The 17,194-nt window shown below is 50.1% G+C and overlaps 1 protein-coding gene across 3 annotated transcripts in view; it reads right to left on the bottom strand.

Annotated features, from left to right (window-relative positions):
• Window positions 1-13,808: 13,808 nt before the first annotated feature.
• The window catches only part of LOC138113511 (protein unc-80 homolog), a 142,297-nt gene continuing 138,911 nt past the window's right edge, over window positions 13,809-17,194 (bottom strand). For all 3 annotated transcript variants that reach the window (XM_069021868.1, XM_069021867.1, XM_069021869.1), the window contains one exon: window positions 13,809-16,995. In XM_069021868.1, the coding sequence (XP_068877969.1) occupies window positions 16,710-16,995 (286 nt within the window). In that variant the 3' untranslated portion in view covers window positions 13,809-16,709. The remainder of the gene's footprint in view (window positions 16,996-17,194) is intronic.

Here is a 17,194-nt window from a genome sequence, read left to right as displayed (position 1 = left end):
AGATGTGCTCGGCTTCAAGGCTGCTAAGAGAAGTGGGTGCTGTAAGAACCCCTTCTCTTTTGACAGATCCAACTGTGTGAGCTCTACCTGGGCAGACTCTGCAACACTGAAGGTGTACGAAAGGGCTTTTCTCCACATAGTGTGAAGGAGTCCATCTGCTGCACGTTACATTTGGAAGAAGCAACAGCATTCTCAGATGCCTCTGATCGTGAAAGAGCTTTTGCTGGACTGTTGCAATTGGGTACAATGCGTACAAAAGCCCTGTGCTCAACGGCTTCCCTCTTCGCCTTGTGTAACACATCACGCTTTCCTTCTCCAGAAGGCGAATCGTCGTCTACTTCTCACACAGGACAGTGCTCTGGCAGCCAAGGGCCCCCACGCCCTGCCTCTGCCGAACAGGCCGGTGTCCTGCACCTTCCTTCTCAGAGCTATGTACCGGCCACACTCTGCCTCTCTTGCTATCTGAATCAAGAGGGAAGCTGCTCGCCTAGGTCTCCCACAGACAGCTCCGTGCACTGCACAAGCAAGCCCGCTGCTCTGCGGCTTCGTTCTTCGCCTCACGTTGTTCGCACGAAAGGGAAGCCCAGCGAGGGCACTGAACTTTGCCGCTTTTGCTCGTGCATGCTGCACACACCCACGGTAGCGTGCACGGTTTCTTTCCACAGCTCTATAGGAGAAAGGCTCACGAAGGCTGTCTGGCCTTCAGGCGGCTCTCTTGAAAGCTGTTTCTCGCATAGGCGAAGTTACAGCATTTCAGGGAGTGGGTATCCAGAGCCAGCCTTACAGCTGTCAACTACAGCTGGTAGGCATACCTGGAGCCGCTTTCTGTTCAAGTTACAAAGCATTATATAGTTTTCTTTGCTGAGTATCTTAATACAGTACAAGCAATAAGCACCATGCACAATACCTTTACATTTGCCTGTAGCCTATCATGACTACTACCACTGCCGTATTATAGTCATTCTTATCCAACCGCAAGAGTAAGCAAGTTACAATTGAAGCTTACCACGGAGAGTTCTCAGACACTCCCTCCTTCTTCTTCTTGCTACATCGACATTTCTTGTACACCTTCAGTGTTGCAGAGTCTGCCCAGGTAGAGCTCACACAGTTGGATCTGTCAAAAGAGAAGGGGTTCTTACAGCACCCACTTCTCTTAGCAGCCTTGAAGCCGAGCACATCTGACTGCAGCAGGGTACCTTCTTTCTCAGACAGACGTGTTGTGACATTTTTCAGTCTCGCAGCTCTGTCGCCAATGTCCAGCAGCTGCTCTCATAGAAACAGACTCTAGAGGTAAAAGCTAGTGCTGGGCTGCAGCTTCCCGCTGCTGTAAATAAAACGCATGGAGCTCGCCTTTGCACTCTGTCCTTGCCTCCTCCCCTGCATCTTCCATGCTGCTGTCTGAGTCTCAGGTCCTAATGTTAAAGACAATTACTTTGCATAGAGGGCTGGAAGAGGAATAGGAAGTAGCACCAGTAGCTCCCATTTAACTTTTCTCTTGAGACTGCCACAGTGAATTTGACAGGCAAACAAGGTGCAGGCATGGTCTTCCCGCTGTCTGTACGCTGCGCACACAACACCGCTGCTCTGCAGCTTCCTTCTTCGCCTTATGTAACATCACGCTTTTTTTCTCCCCGAAGCGTATTGTCTTCTGCTTCTTGCGCAGAACGCTATGCCAGCAGCCAAACGAGAAGGGGTGACGATGAGCATGTTCTTTCTCTGGCACACATTTCTGTGCTCCAGACCTCTGATCAGGATCTTTTTTCCTTGCGAGGCTGTAATTTGCACGGTGGTCCTTGGAGCTGAGGAGTGGACAGACCGCACCCACCATCTGTCGGCCCTTTGCGGGTGTCAAAGGAAAGTCGCCTGACACTGGAAGGTGGTGCGAATATGAGTTTCCACGACTTTCAGGGGCAAACTCTGGTCGAGCTTCTTGGCCTGGCACAGTTCTCTGTGGGAGACCTCTCCGAGAGCTTTTCTGTTTCGATTCAGGCCACAAAGGAGGCAGAAAGCGGTGCTCCGCAGCCCTGAAAAGGGATGGTGCAAGGCCCAGGCATGTTTTGGCAGAAGCAGGGCACTGGGAGCACTTTGCTGCCAGCACAGATCTCTGTGCAAGATTGAGACGGCTTTTCGCCTCTGGGAGAAGGAAAGTGCAACACGTCAGGAAAGGCGAAGAACGGAGCCGCAGAGCACCGGGCTTGCGTGCCCATTGCAGGGGCTTGCAAGAAGTAGCATGGCTGCTGCTCTCCTGCCTGAGAAATCACGTTAGCAGTGGCAAGATTGGAGTTGTATCTGAGGAAGAAGATGCAGAGCCACTGTGTGTTTTGCACAATTTAAATGCTGCTAAGACAATGGGGTAGTTTTTGAACGTCTTCTGTCTTGGCACTTCCTTCTCTTTGTAGTGTAGGTGCTGGGTCTCAGCGACACTGAAGGTGTGTTAAACTGTGCTGAGAGGATCTGGTTTCACAGGGAATAAGGAAGATCAACAAATGCTTTGTGTACTGGCACATATCTAAGTCTGACTGGCAGCCGTATACGCATCTCTTTAGCCAGGGAATCTGCCATCTTGAGAGAATGTGATGGTGCTATGTGGGAGTGTGTTTGTTTAGTTCAGTCCGGGTCTCCCCCCCATGTTCTGTAAATTTGGTGTACCCCAGTTGGCACCCCCCCCGTTTTATTTAAATCACCCTGTCTGTCATTTTTATCTCCTCCCAGGACCCTGTCTGTCACTCTGCCACCCCCCCCCCCAGGCTTCTGGAAAGTTCTAGCCACCCCTCCCAGGCTTCTGGAAAGTTCTAGCCAGGGGGCTAGGTGATTAGTCCTGGGAAAGGAGTCCCTCCCTTCCCCTGTTACAGTTGGTTCCCTTATGTGTCCCTCGTTCTGCTTGCCGCACCCTTCCCTTCCCTGGTTGGTTGTTCTGTACACCCCCCCCCCATGCCCCCCCGCCATAAAATGCCCCGGCGCACGATCTGCAGGTGCTCTGGGTTGGGCACCCCTGGTGGTTGAGGTCCCCCCGTTCGGAGGACCAATAAACTTTCTGGATTTAACCCAACTCTGAGCCTGCCCCCTTTCCTCCGCCGTCTGCCTTCATCGCCGCGGTCCCTTGGAAGGACCCACAAGCCAGACCTCCGATCCCTCCGATATCAGAGGCTGGCCCCCGTTGCCTGCTGTGTCCCGAGCTGACTGGGCTGAGTGGGAACTGTTCCAGAAGACACAATGGCAATTTGGCGCCCAAGCGTGGGGCTGCCATTCCATTGGACCGCAAAGACAGCGTGGCGCCCAAGCGTGGGGTTCCTCGTTCTATCGGACCCCACGGAAGGGGCGTCCTCGGCATAGGCAGCTTGGCGCCCGGGCGTGGGGCCCCGCTTCCATCAGACCCCACGGAAGGGACTGATTGCTTCAGCAAGTGCGTCATCGGGAGGTCAAGCTACCCCAGCTGCTGCACGCTCCGTTTTAGTGAGCTGCGCTCCTGGGATTGAGGACGGCAGCTTCGTCCGTGCCGCGAAGTCGTTCTCGGCGGAGGAATCGGCCGCCTGGAGTGTGCCTGGACGCCTGTCAGGTAAGTATTTTTCCCCGGGGGGGGAAAAACTTGCCTCAAAGCCGGTAAAGGCTTTTCTTTCGGACCAGTACGGTCCCTGGCTCTCGAAGAGCCGAACGCAGGCTGCGCAGCCCCGGAACAAGCGCGGTTCGCTTGTCTCCGGTTGGGTTTTGGGAGACAGACGTTCTAGGCTTTAAAGATTCAGCTCCAGACGCTGTGCTGTTGGCTATGGGCATCAAACTGTCCACAGCACAGAAGGAGGCATTTCTCCAAGTTGCAAGACTCCTTCAGGGTGGGGGGATAAGTTTTTCAAAGGGATGTTTAAAACGGTTTGTTCGGTGGCTGTTTCTGCACTTCCCTCAGTGCTCTCAGAGTTCGGTTTTGACCGTTCCCATCTGGAACGCTGTGGGAGAGACACTAGCGTGATCGAATTCTGCCAAAGAGAAAGATTTCTCTTTTCTGTATTTGCAGATTCGATCGGCGTTAGCTAAAAAAAGGGAGAGGGAAGGACGAACAACCCCAAATTCCCCGGTTGTTACCCCTAACCCGTTTCCCGAACCCGTGTCCCCTCAAATGGGCATCCTGAGGAGAGCAACCCGCAATGCGCAGGGGTGCCACCGTCTCCCTGGCTCTCCTCGGGGTTCTCGGAGTCCCCGCTCGGACAGTCCCGGCCAGACTGCCCGAGGCTTATCCCGTTCCCTGACTTCCCCAGTTATCAGACCCCGAGTTTGGGTTAGTGATCCAGACAGTTTAGAAAATGCCCTCCCTGCCCGAGGAGGACAAGGTGGCGGGCGCCACGTGGAAGGGACCCCCTCTTGCCTTCCCCCACACTTTTCCACCCGAAATCCCTTTCTCCTGAGTCCCAACCCCTTTCGTCCTGACCCCTCCTACTCCCAAGTTGGATCCACCCCTCTTACCCCTCCTACCTGCCACCGGTGCGCACCCCCGTGCTCCGCCCCCAGAAATCGCGGCTCCATGCACTTCCTGCTTCCGGTTCTCACGCCTGTCCTTCCGGTTCCCACGGTGTCTGGCCGGAAGGGGGGGTCCCGAGGACCGGAACCCGGAACTGGATCCCATTCCCTCAGCCGCTCCGGTTTTTTATCAGAGGTCCCGGAGAGGAGGAACAACCCATGTCAATTGGGAACCCCTCTCCCACCAAACAATAAAGGAATTCTGCAAAGCACAGAAGGAGTTTGGGAGAGAAAGCGGATATTTCCGTGGCCTTTTAAAGGCAAATCTCTCCGGAGCAGTAATGACTCCCTTTGATCTGCGTCAGCTATTCTCATGCCTGCTTTCCTCAGCAGAGTTTCTGCTCTGGAAGGCAGCATGGGAAAGGGAGCTCTGCAGACTCCTTCCAGCGTTCTTGCAGAGTTCTGATACGGCCGTTGATGCCGACAATGAGGCACTTACATTGGACCATCTGAGCGGCGAAGGGGATTGGGCTTTGGCGCCGAAGCAAGCTCAAGGCCTGCCTTTGGAGGTTCTGCAACAGATCAAGGAAGCAGCCAGTAAGGCATTCCTTGGTCTGAGGCCTGATATGCCCATAGAATCCTACTCGCAAGTCCGGCAGGAACCCACTGAGTCATTCCTAAAGTTTGTGGAAAGACTAACCCGAGCTGTAGAGTTGCAGGTCAAGCAGCCGGCGGCCAGGGAAGAGGTCATCGCAGAGATGGCTATGGTGAATGCCAACCCTCAATGCAAGGCAGCCATCCTGAGCCTCCCCCTGGACCCCCCGCTGACCATACAGACTATGTTAGAAGTTTGTGCTGCGAAGGCACCACACCTGCAACCTGCCAGCTCCGACAGACAGCGGCCCAGAGGAATGGCTTCAGTGGCAACAGCAACGCATCGCCCTGCAGCGGACCAGAGGAGGACCACGGGCCCGAACACCAAACCACCTCCAACCATGAACAGCCACAGGCGAACCCCGCAGGCCAGGAGCACCTGCTTCCTATGTGACCAGCCTGGACATTGGACAAGGGACTGCCCGCTCAAGTGGCAGTTCCAGCGATTTAAAAAAGAACATGAACCTGGGGGACAGGAGGGCCTACTACACCAAAAAAACTGAATGGGGAGCGCGTGCCCGCCCCGCGTGAAGACAAAAAAGGGACGGGATGCCAGGGGGAGGGGAAACTTAGAGAGGCAAAACCACCGGACATGACCTTAAAACTGGATTTGACTTCTTTTTCTGATGGTTCTTTCAGGTTGCAGCTGTTGACACCGCTCCACCTAAGGACCAACGTGTGGCATACCACACCGGTGAGCACTGGTGGTGAGCTGTGGGCAGGACACCAAGGCCCTGACAGGTATGTCATAGTCGGAAGTGTTACCTGCACACCACAAGAGATCGAAGTCGCTCCGGGACTAATGACATCTAGTCCCGAAGGACCCGTTCTCTGGCTGTGCTGTGTCCACCCACCTCTGTTCCTGCCCAGAGGGCAGACAGTCGCCCAGGCTATCCCTGTAGAAAGGCCACCCCCAACGGTGTGTGCCACACATGCTATAGGGACAGAGAAGCCTCGGGTAGGCTGCAAGGTCAACAGAGGGGAGGAAGTCCTGCACCTCAGAGGGCTTCTGGACACAGGGGCAGATGTGACGATCATTCCCACACGGGAATGGCCGGCACATTGGGAATTGCAGAACGTGGCTGGACATGTGCAAGGTGTTGGGGGCATTCAATTGGCTAGACAATCAAAGAGCATTGTGCAAATCAAGGGACCGAGCGGACAATTGGCAAACATACGTCTGTTTGTATTAGACTACAAGGAACCCCTCTTGGGGAGAGACCTCATGCAGCAGTGGGGAGTCACAATTGACCTACCTGACCCCCCGAAAAATTTTTGGGTTGCGGCCACTGAAGAGCGCCCTACTCAAAAACTAAATTGGAAAACTGATCACCCCATTTGGGTGGAACAGTGGTCGCTCTACGGTGAGAAGTTGAAGGCGCTCGAGAAGCTCGTGGAGGAGCAACTTAAAAAGGGGAATATCGTGGAATCCAACAGCCCCTGGAATTCCCCTGTCTTTGTTATAAAAAAGCCTAACAAAGACAAATGGCGGCTCCTCCAGGACCTTTGTCAAATTAACAATGTTATAGAAGACATAGGCTCTCTCCAACCAGGGATGCCATCCCCAACGATGCTCCCTCAAAATTGGAATCTGGCAGTAATTGACATCAAAGACTGCTTTTTCCAAATTCCCCTGCACCCTGACGATGCCCCGCATTTTGCCTTCTCGATTCCTGTTATCAATCGAGAAGCCCCAAGGAAAAGATACCATTGGAGGGTGTTGCCACAGGGTATGAAGAACAGCCCGACCATCTGCCAATGGTACGTCTCTTCCTTGCTTGCCCCAGTTCACGCAGCAGCAAAAGAGGCCATCATCTTCCATTATATGGATGATGTCCTCGTGTGTGCCCTCGACAATGACATACTTGCCAGTGTGCTCGACCTGACAATCAATGCATTGGTTGCTGCAGGGTTCGAGCTCCAAGAGGGAAAGATTCAACGGATGCCACCTTGGAAGTACCTGGGCCTGGAAATAACAAAGCGGACCATTGTGACGCAAAAATTGGCTATTGATACTAACATCAAGACTCTGGCAGATGTCCGCCAGCTGTGTGGGTCTTTAAATTGGGTGAGGCTGTGGCTGGGTCTGTCCAATGAAGACCTAGCCCCCCTTTTTGATTTACTAAAAGGGGGAGAGGAGCTTGGTTCTCCCCGGACACTCACCCCAGAGGCGCAAACAGCTCTGGAGAGGGTGCAGCATCTAATGTCCACCAGGCAGGCAAGCAGGTATAGGCCTGACTTGCCATTCAAATTCATCATCCTGGGTAATCTGCCACACTTGCATGGGGTTGTCTTCCAATGGGAAGACAACAAAAAGAAGAGCAAAAAGGACCAGGACCGGAGGGATCCCCTCTTAATCATAGAGTGGGTATTTCTCAGCCATCATTGGTCCAAGAGGATGACACAGCCACAAGAGCTGATGGCTGAACTGATCCAGAAGGCTAGGATCCGGATCAGAGAGTTATCAGGATGTGACTTTGACTGCATCCACGTGCCAATTAGGACAAAAATGGGCCAAATTACTAAAGCAATGTTGGAGAGCCTGCTTTGAGATTGTGAAGCATTGCAGTTTGCTCTAGAGGGCTACACAGGCCAAATTTCTTTGCATAGGCCAGCCCACAAAATATTCAATTCAGAAATTCAATTCGTATTAAATACAAAAAGTGTTCGGAGCAAGGAACCTCTAAAGGCCTTGACAGTTTTTACTGACGCGTCCGGGGCAACTTGGAAAAACCCCCAAACTCAGCGGTGGGAGGCTGACATCAAAGAGGTGGAAGGATCGCCTCAGGTTGCTGAGTTGGACGCAGTCGTCAGGGCTTTCGAAAGGTTCCCCGAACCCCTAAATTTGGTAACAGACTCTGCATATGTTGCAGGGGTAGTCTCCAGAGCCGAGCACGCCATTTTGCGTGAGGTCTCCAACATGGCCTTGTATGAGTTGCTCTCAAAGTTAATAAATCTGGTCTCCCACCGAGAGCAACCATTTTACGTGATGCACGTCAGGTCACACACGGACCTGCCCGGGTTCATCGCAGAAGGCAACAGGAGGGCAGATGCCCTTGCTGCGCCAGCTGCGATGGCCCCGACTCCAAACGTGTTTGAGCAGGCCAAAATCAGCCATCAGCTGTTCCATCAAAACGCTCCTGCCCTAGTTCGTCAATTCAATCTAAAGCACGACCAGGCCAGGGCGATTGTGGCTGCATGTCCAGAATGTCACCAGCTAGCTCTTCCTGCCATTAGTACTGGCGCAAACCCCCGTGGACTTAACAGCTGCGAAGTGTGGCAGATGGACGTGACACATGTTGCTTCATTCGGCAGAATGAAGTACGTACATGTGTCAGTTGACACCTTCTCGGGAGCAGTTTTTGCCTCTGCCCACACAGGGGAAAAGGCCAGCGATGTCCGAAAGCACTTAGTGCAGGCATTCGCTACCCTGGGCATCCCCAAAGTCATCAAAACGGACAATGGCCCAGCGTACACATCCAAGGAGTTCAGGAGCTTCCTGCAGCAATGGGGAATAGAACACAAGACTGGCATCCCCTATTCCCCAACAGGTCAAGCCATTGTAGAGAGGGCCCACCAAAACATCAAAAGAATGCTCCAGCGCCAGTGCTCCTCCAAAAAGCTAGAGTCACCTGCTGTCAGGCTCTCAAAGGCATTGTTCACCCTAAATTTCCTCCACTGTGCCTTTGAGAACCTGAACCCACCAATCGTGCGGCACTTTGGGCGGTCTCAGTGGTTGCAAATGAAAGAAAGGCCTCCGGTGTTGGTTAAGGACCCGGAGACTAGGGAGATACAAGGGCCCTATGAACTAGTTACCTGGGGAAAAGGGTACGCATGTGTATCCACCCCCGAGGGCCCTAGGTGGATCCCATCAAAGTGGGTGAAACCGTGTATCTCCCAGACCGGCAGGAAGGGAGATCAAATACCCCCCAAGACCAGGGTAGGTTAGTCGTGTGCCTCTCTGACCCCTAAGCCCCAAGTTTATCCCAGTTGCTATCCCCAGTTTTAAACTTACTTTTCTAAGTTTTGTTTTAGTTTAGAGACATCGGAGATGGGTCCTGTGCCGTCGATCCGAGCCGTCGCCGAGGTTCTGCTGATCATCATCACCCTGCAGATGCTCCCATGGCTTGTGTCTTCGTGGATAGTTCCTCAACCGGCAGCCAACGTATGGTCAGTTCTAGTGCGTACCATGGGTCAGGACCACACATGCCTATCCACCGCTGCGGCCCAAAACCCCATGGCTACGTGTCTAGTGGGGATCCCTCTCGAGCAAGAAGAATTTACTTCTCTCCCCGAAAAGCTCGAGCCCATGCAAGCTTCATCAAATACGGGTAAGGCCTCTGTTGCCAAGCCGCCTGTCGACTTGCACCGTCCCCGGGTACCTTATCGGAGATGGCCCCCATTCAGCTGGCACCGCAGGGGAAAGCGTGACACCGACAACCCCCTTGAAAAATGGCTGCCCCGGCTCCCAAGGGCCAGTAGCGAGCCACAGGAATTAGACCTCCTGGGGTCATACCCGGCTCGCTACTGCATCCAGTTTCAGTTTGGGCTGTCCCCAGATCTGGTGGCTTTTAAGATCATTGCCCCAAGTCACCGGGAGTACAAAGCAGACAAATGGTGCCTGGCTGCCAGTAAAGTGACCACTGAAAATCGTCACCGGTCACGCCCGAAAAGGTTACCCCGGGGACTGTTCCTCATTTGCAGCGACAGGGCGTGGGCAGGCATCCCCTCTCGCCTATTAGGAGGTCCATGCACAGTAGGCCGCTTGACGCTGCTGACACCCAACCAAACAGCAGTCAGCAACTGGGAAAAGAAAACACACCAAACCTCTGAATTGGCAATCAAAAAACGTGAATTGGCCGAACTGGACCAGAATTGTGATTCAGAAGTAATCCATTGGTCCAGACCAAAAGGGGTTGCAATCACCGTGCTCTTGCCATGGGTGGCTGCAGCCAAAGCTTTAGGGGAATTAGGCCACTTAGAATGTTGGGTTGCCAAGCAAGCAAACCTTACTTCAAGCGCCCTAAGTGACCTCCTAAAAGACGAGGAACTGACCAGACAAGCCACCCTACAAAATAGGGCGGCCATTGACTTCTTACTCCTCCTCCATGATCACCGGTGTGAGGAGTTCGAAGGATGATGCTGCCTCAACCTATCATCGAGGGCTGAGAACATCCACAAGACCATTGATAAGATGCAGGCCATGGTGAAGCAGATTCAAAGAGAGACTGGCGACTGGCTCGGCAACATCATCAGCGGATGGGGACTGTCCGGATGGGCTGGATCCATTCTCCAAACCGGACTGATCTTGTTTTTTATTCTTTTAATTGCCATAATCATGTTTGGACTGCTGAAAAGACTATTAGCCAACATGATTATGAGCTCATCCTCCCCTGCAGACATCAACCATGCAGAGCTCCCCAAAGACTTTTGGCTCAGGAGATGACGTGGTTCAGGGACCTGTACCCAGACTCAGAGTACTGTCCCCAACCCGGATTCATGTCCTCTTAAAAAAAAAAAAAAAAAAAAAAAAAAAGGAGGAGATGTGGGAGTGTGTTTGTTTAGTTCAGTCCGGGTCTCCCCCCCATGTTCTGTAAATTTGGTGTACCCCAGTTGGCACCCCCCCCTGTTTTATTTAAATCACCCTGTCTGTCATTTTTATCTCCTCCCAGGACCCTGTCTGTCACTCTGCCACCCCTCCCAGGCTTCTGGAAAGTTCTAGCCAGGGGGCCAGGTGATTAGTCCTGGGAAAGGAGTCCCTCCCTTCCCCTGTTACAGTTGGTTCCCTTATGTGTCCCTCGTTCTGCTTGCCGCACCCTTCCCTTCCCTGGTTGGTTGTTCTGTACACCCCCCCCCATGCCCCCCCCGCCATAAAATGCCCCGGCGCACGATCTGCAGGTGCTCTGGGTTGGGCACCCCTGGTGGTTGAGGTCCCCCCCGTTCGGAGGACCAATAAACTTTCTGGATTTAACCCAACTCTGAGCCTGCCCCCTTTCCTCCGCCGTCTGCCTTCATCGCCGCGGTCCCTTGGAAGGACCCACAAGCCAGACCTCCGATCCCTCCGATATCAGAGGCTGGCCCCCGTTGCCTGCTGTGTCCCGAGCTGACCGGGCTGAGTGGGAACTGTTCCCAGAGGACACAATGGCAGTGCTATATATATAGTTGAGAAGGAAAGTGCAAATCACTAATGTGCTCCATCTGTTTTAGAGACCTCAAAGCGACTATGAAGTCCAGTCCTGGCTTTTTGTTCTCAATCTTTTTCTTTGGGGGCCGCTCCTGGACTTTTTGAAGTTTGGTATCTGCGAGAGTAGTAGGCTAGAATAGTTCGTAGAGCTTGAGTGAAAGTGCATGTCTCCAGGGAGTTTGATGCAGTTCCGTGGGTGCGTGTTACATGTTGAGCAGCTGATCACAGAGAAAAAGGTTCTATAAAGAACCAGCTGTGCTGGAATTGCCTTTTCTTTTCCAGCCTATAAACTACACATCCAGCAATGAAATTATTCCTGCTTCTTCAATGCTAGATGCAGGATCACATTTTGTCAGTCTCCAAGAGGGAGGATCCACAGCGGAGCTCTTCCACGAACTGCCCCCACGTGAATGGGGCCGGGCCAGAAAAATGCTTGACTTTTACAGGGACACTGTCAGTGCGCATCAAGACAACCACTGGATGGCGCTGTCGACTTGCAAAAGAAGGAGACGCACAGAGTCACGCTCAAAACCACCCCAAGTGCAGAGCCAAGCTGGAAACGTCCCTGCTCTCAAATCAATTGAGTCAAGACAAAAAGGTTTCTCTGATTTTCTTCTTCCAAGTGTAAACCCTTATTTGCACTACATCGAAAGGCAAAACAAACTCTTTTGCTCTAACAAAGCTTTTCACTCACTTGAAAACACCTGGCAAGAACAGAGCTCACAAAAGTGCCAGCTGAGAAAGCTCTTGCTGCCTACAACTTCAACAGCACGCATCGATTTACCAGCACAAACTCTGCTATCGGCACTTTCCTTCTCACCTCTAAGTACCATCCTAAGCTTTCATCCTCGCAGAGTCAGGATCCAAAGGGAACGGCCCCAGGGACTGCTGACACACTAAAAGTACCAGGACAAAAAGCTCAACAGCTAGGTATTTGCATTCCCACTGACAGTTCAACACCTCTAACCCAGAGAAGTGCCGGTTGGGAAAAGCCTTTAAATTCACTAAAAGAACCTAATGTGTGCATCCAAACCTGCTTTCTTTGTCAAAGAGAAGAACTGTAAGCCCATCTCAAAAGAAATGGCAATTTCTCCTCCAAAGCAGGAAACATCCAAGGACCGATCCTCCTCTAGTATTGAGTATGTCCAATAATTGCTCCTACACAGAAGGTGCCAGGAGAGAAATGTCTTGCTGGACTATTTCTCCCCATGGTACTTTAGCATCTGCTCCAGCAACACTGACACTATATCTTGCACTTCCCAAGGAAAGGCACTCCAAGTCAGTTGGCCTTGCCTTGCTTTCAATACTTGCTTAGTTTTTCTTAACCTACCCTTGCTTTGCTTCCCTTGTCTACGTCTGCCTTGCCTCACCTTACCTACAGCTTCCTTGCTTTGCTTTGCCCTGCCTACCACTCTTTTCGTTGCCTTCTATGCAGGCAAGGCAATGTAACCAAGTGTAGACAATTCTAGGTATGTCAAGGGAGAGGTAGGCAAGGACAGAAGAGTGAGGGGAAAGCAAATGGAGTGGTAGGTGAGAGAAGGCCCAGAAATTTTAGGCAAGGCTGAGTATAGGACGGTAAGTTCAGTGATAGGTAGGTCAGGCAGAAACAGGAAGGGCTAGGCTGTAGGAGACAGAGGAGTAGAAACTCCTGCAATTAAAGGAGGCTTTGATTTACAACCCTGGAAGAGACTAGGTCTGGCTTAATTGACAGAGATTTGTCGACTTTAAGCAAAAGGATTACAAACTTGTGTTCCTATCATTATAAGTAAAATTGTACACTGGGTGTTTTGGTGAAGGGTTTTAAAATATAATAGCGTGCTTTTATATAGTTTAAGTTAAGAATGTAGATGGTATAAGAGAGACAACTGTGCGTACATGACATGAGAAGTTATTGGTCAAGACATAGCTGCATTGCAGTGAGAAGTGCCACAGGTGATAGGTCATTAATCTAAAACAAAGTGTTGCTTTAAGTATCTATTGGATTAGAAAGTTATAAATTATGATGTAACCCTAAATCTTGTGACTAGTCGCCATTACTCGGAGGTGTTTTAAAATCTCACGCCTCGACTGATGCGTTTGTTATTTTAAACAATAAATTCGTGTAGTTGCATAGTCCCCTCCCTTAAAGTTATTTTCCTCCGATGCATGAAAGCCCGAGAAACGGACAGCTTTTGAGACCAATATTTTGGTCGCATAATAAATGTTATTTCTTTATAAATTTTGATTGGGCAATTCTGTTTATCTTAGTTATAACTCTTCTGTAAGTGACCTTAAGTTTCCAAGAGAGTGTATTTTGTCTCCCCCAAAGCACAGTTCCAGCCTCACGCCGGGTAGAGCCACTGCCACAGCCCGTTCCCGCGGCACCCCCCACGCCAGGCCTGGGAGCAGATGGGAAAACTTCTAACAATCGCTGTCGGTATCCCGGAACAAAACCACGCATCGAAGTCCTTCGGAGCCCAAGAGACCGACCGTGTTACACAAGAAATTCAAACACAGAAGAACTCTGTCCGTTTCCATTGTTCCTTTGTATTTAATCCTCAACTTCTGCATAAAATGCTGAGGCAACGGGACTGACTGACACATGGACAAGACGGGCACAGCCGGACATTGCTGAACACGACATGCACTTAAGGCGTCTAACACTATGTAAAGCAGCATTGTTTGTCTTCACAGCAGAAATACACCAGTTCTGGTACAGAGATACTGGAGGAAAGCACAGACCAGCTAAAGTACTTTGTATGCCACTCATCAGGACGGCATTAAATGCAACTGGTACTACAGTAGAACAAACACACGGGAAGTTAGGCTGATGGGCTGACTTGTCTGTGCCATTTCTCAGCAATCATCCCACAGAAACAAAGCCAGCTGCCCAGCCACCTGGATAAAACTAAATTACAGATTACATCATTTATAAGATGCATTGATTTCTAGTAGGGTAGACATTAAAAAGAAGCATTTTAGTCCTTGCTATGGCTTTCTACTGTGGATTCAGCTGTGACAGTGGAAACTTGAAAGTTATTATATACACTGAATTAAATAAAGTAAATCACAGTTATTTTGTCATGTCTAGAGTAGAGTACTGTGGGAAGGCCTCTACTTTTCGTTAAGGAAAATGCTTCCTCATTTTCAGCAGAAAAGGTCACTATAAACTGCACCATGAATTCTGTATGTGTTGTGTCCCAGCCGTTTACTCAGCTCATGTCTGAGGCTTTCCTCCCCCTCAGACTGCCAGTGACCAAGCCTACCTTGGGATGTGAAAATAAAGCTGTGGTTTTTTTTCTCATCTGTGCATCAGTGTTAATAATAAAACTTAACATCTGGAATTTAGCAATTCTTGGAGTGACATTTGAGTTAGGAGCTAATCTAAAGCAGCATCCTACAGGTAGCTGGCACATACTCCAGTGCACTAAGGAGATAATAAGCAGTACAGCATGTTTTGGTCAGCAGAGGAAACAGTTTGTCATCCAGGACATCCATGGGGACACTGTCACTTCCATCTAAACACCCATCTTACAAGACCAGGTACCCTTTGGAGCTGCATTAGAGCACCACCTGTACATTATACAGCCCCATATATGTGGGGGCTATAGGTGGTGTACTATAAAAATAGTTGCCTTTTCAGGCCTGCTTTTTCCCAAGATATGCTGAGATTCTCCATCTCTCACCAGCAGAGTGGTAGCAGAGCATGCTCAGCACCTGGGAGAAAGATGGCCTTTGCTCTCTTCAGAGGTTTAACGTGAGCGAGTTCCCTGCCCAGACTGGTGTGCACAGCTCCTGTCAAATGGGAGCATTTGGCAAATGCCAGGCAGTGCAGCCTAAGGCTCCGTGGGCTTCGCAGGCTGAAACCTGCTGTCAGGTGTGTGGTTAATTGTCAAAGCCCTAGGAAAACCTGTGTGCTGCACTAGAGCAGCAAGGCAGCTGTGCGTAGGGCAGTACTTCAACAGCTATTTCAGAGCCGGTGAGGAGTCCTTTCTTTGGAGATGGCTAGAAGGATATAATTTCCCTCCTTAGTAAGGCTGGTTTATGATGTGTGTGTCCAAACTGCAATCCCTCAGGAGCCATAGTAGTAATTAGTGCGTTTTAGATACTTTCAGGATGATCTAAAACACCTTCCTCTGCACAATAATGACACAATTATGAACTCCAGTTAGTCTAACATGAGCCAAAAAAGGCAGTGTATGATTCCCAAGGGTATCTTTGGGCATTGCTGATGATTTTATGGTTTGTTTCACAGCTGTTTTGCAGTTTGCCCATCAGCAACTAATGGCTAAATTCCCATTTCAGTGTAATTCCAAGATGCTGCAACAAAACCTGTAACTCAGCTGTGACTTCAGCTGATCCCTCTCCAGGGGCCTTCACCTTCTGTAAGTGTTACATATATTTAACTAATACTTGCAGCCATGAACATTATATACATAAAATGGAAGCTTTTAAAATACAATCTCAGCACACCAAAAATAGATTTCATCAAGTTTCTGCCCTGCAATATCCATCTTTTGCTTACAATGTACATATGTATTTATATATATAGGAACATGAAAATACCATATATAAATATTTACTTTAAATCCTTCTAAGTACATCCAATGACATCAGTGGAGCAGCTGCTTGCGTCCACCCATTCCGGATGCGGTTTCTCAAGGTTTTTTTTAAGCTGCGGAGATGAATAGCTCAGTACATTAAAGCAGGTCAGTTTGGGCTATTTGTACCACCTGCAGACCACTCAGCCCCTGCCCATCTGTGTCTGTGCATAGCACATGCATTCCTGCTTACGGTATATACTGTATTTAGTTTTACAGAGCAAATATTTCTGTAGCACAAGAGCAGTATTTTACAGAGTGGAATGGAGCTAACATACAAAAGTAAACTCAACTGAAGTCTGCAGTGCCAAAAAAAAAAGTCTAATTGCTTTATGGTGCTTATCATTGCTCTGCAAGTTAGAAACAATGGTCCCAGGCTTGAGAAAATCAAGCTTTAGCTTGGTACTTTCTGTCAGTGTTTTCACTGTTTTTTCAAGGTTTAAGAGCCTTGGATTCAGCTACATAGCTGTCCTCTCCAAAACACTACAGAATTAACTTGGGCACAGTCTCAGAAGAGAGTTCTCTGTCTCGCAGAGTCCAACAGCCCATTACCCAGTGAGGCTGCTGATCACAGTACATGGCTGTCAGATAAGGGCTCTATGGACCACGTTTGCCTACACACCCCTCTCTTGAGAATTCTCTATAAATTCTCGGTTCCTGTGGTCCTGCCCTGAACTGAAATAGATCTCACAAGCAGAAATTTGCCACTCTATATAGAGCAACTGGCTGATAGCAATTTCCTGCGTTTGGATCATAAAGTGTTTTAATTAGTTACTATTTAGAAGGGAACTCTAAGGAAAGGTACACGTTTCCTTCCTCTTCCCACTACTGTACTTCCCCAAGAGTTAAACATGAGATTCATCTAGATCGACATCCGTCTCCCCGAGCTCCACATGTGTGAAGCTGAAGTGAGTGGCCAGCAAAGGATTTTCCATCCCGTTGTCCTCACTGATGTGCAGGACAGTGTCCCCATGCTGCAGCAAGCTGGTGGTCTCGAGGCCAGCGTAGTCCTCATTGTCAGAGAGCTGGGTGGGTGGAGTGCCCTGTGCTGTTGTTGGCCAGGACTCCAAGCCCTCCTCTTTTTCCTTCTCCTTCTCAGCAGAGAGGGCCTCGCTCTGCAGTTGAGGAGAGCTGGTGGTCAGGCTCAGAGAAAGCAGGAGGGAGAGGGGCAAAAAAAGGAAAGGAAGGTCTATAAAGTATTTTCTCATTCAGATACACATTTTACCATAAAGAACTAGGCACTTGCAGATTATAAATACCTTAAAATTATACCTTAACAATTACATATTTTTGCTGGTGAATCAAATTTACAACAATGATCAGAAAGGTT

Source organism: Aphelocoma coerulescens, chromosome 7 (genome assembly GCF_041296385.1).
Source record: "Aphelocoma coerulescens isolate FSJ_1873_10779 chromosome 7, UR_Acoe_1.0, whole genome shotgun sequence".
NCBI lineage: Eukaryota > Metazoa > Chordata > Aves > Passeriformes > Corvidae > Aphelocoma > Aphelocoma coerulescens.
This window is presented reverse-complemented; position numbering and strand designations above follow the sequence as displayed.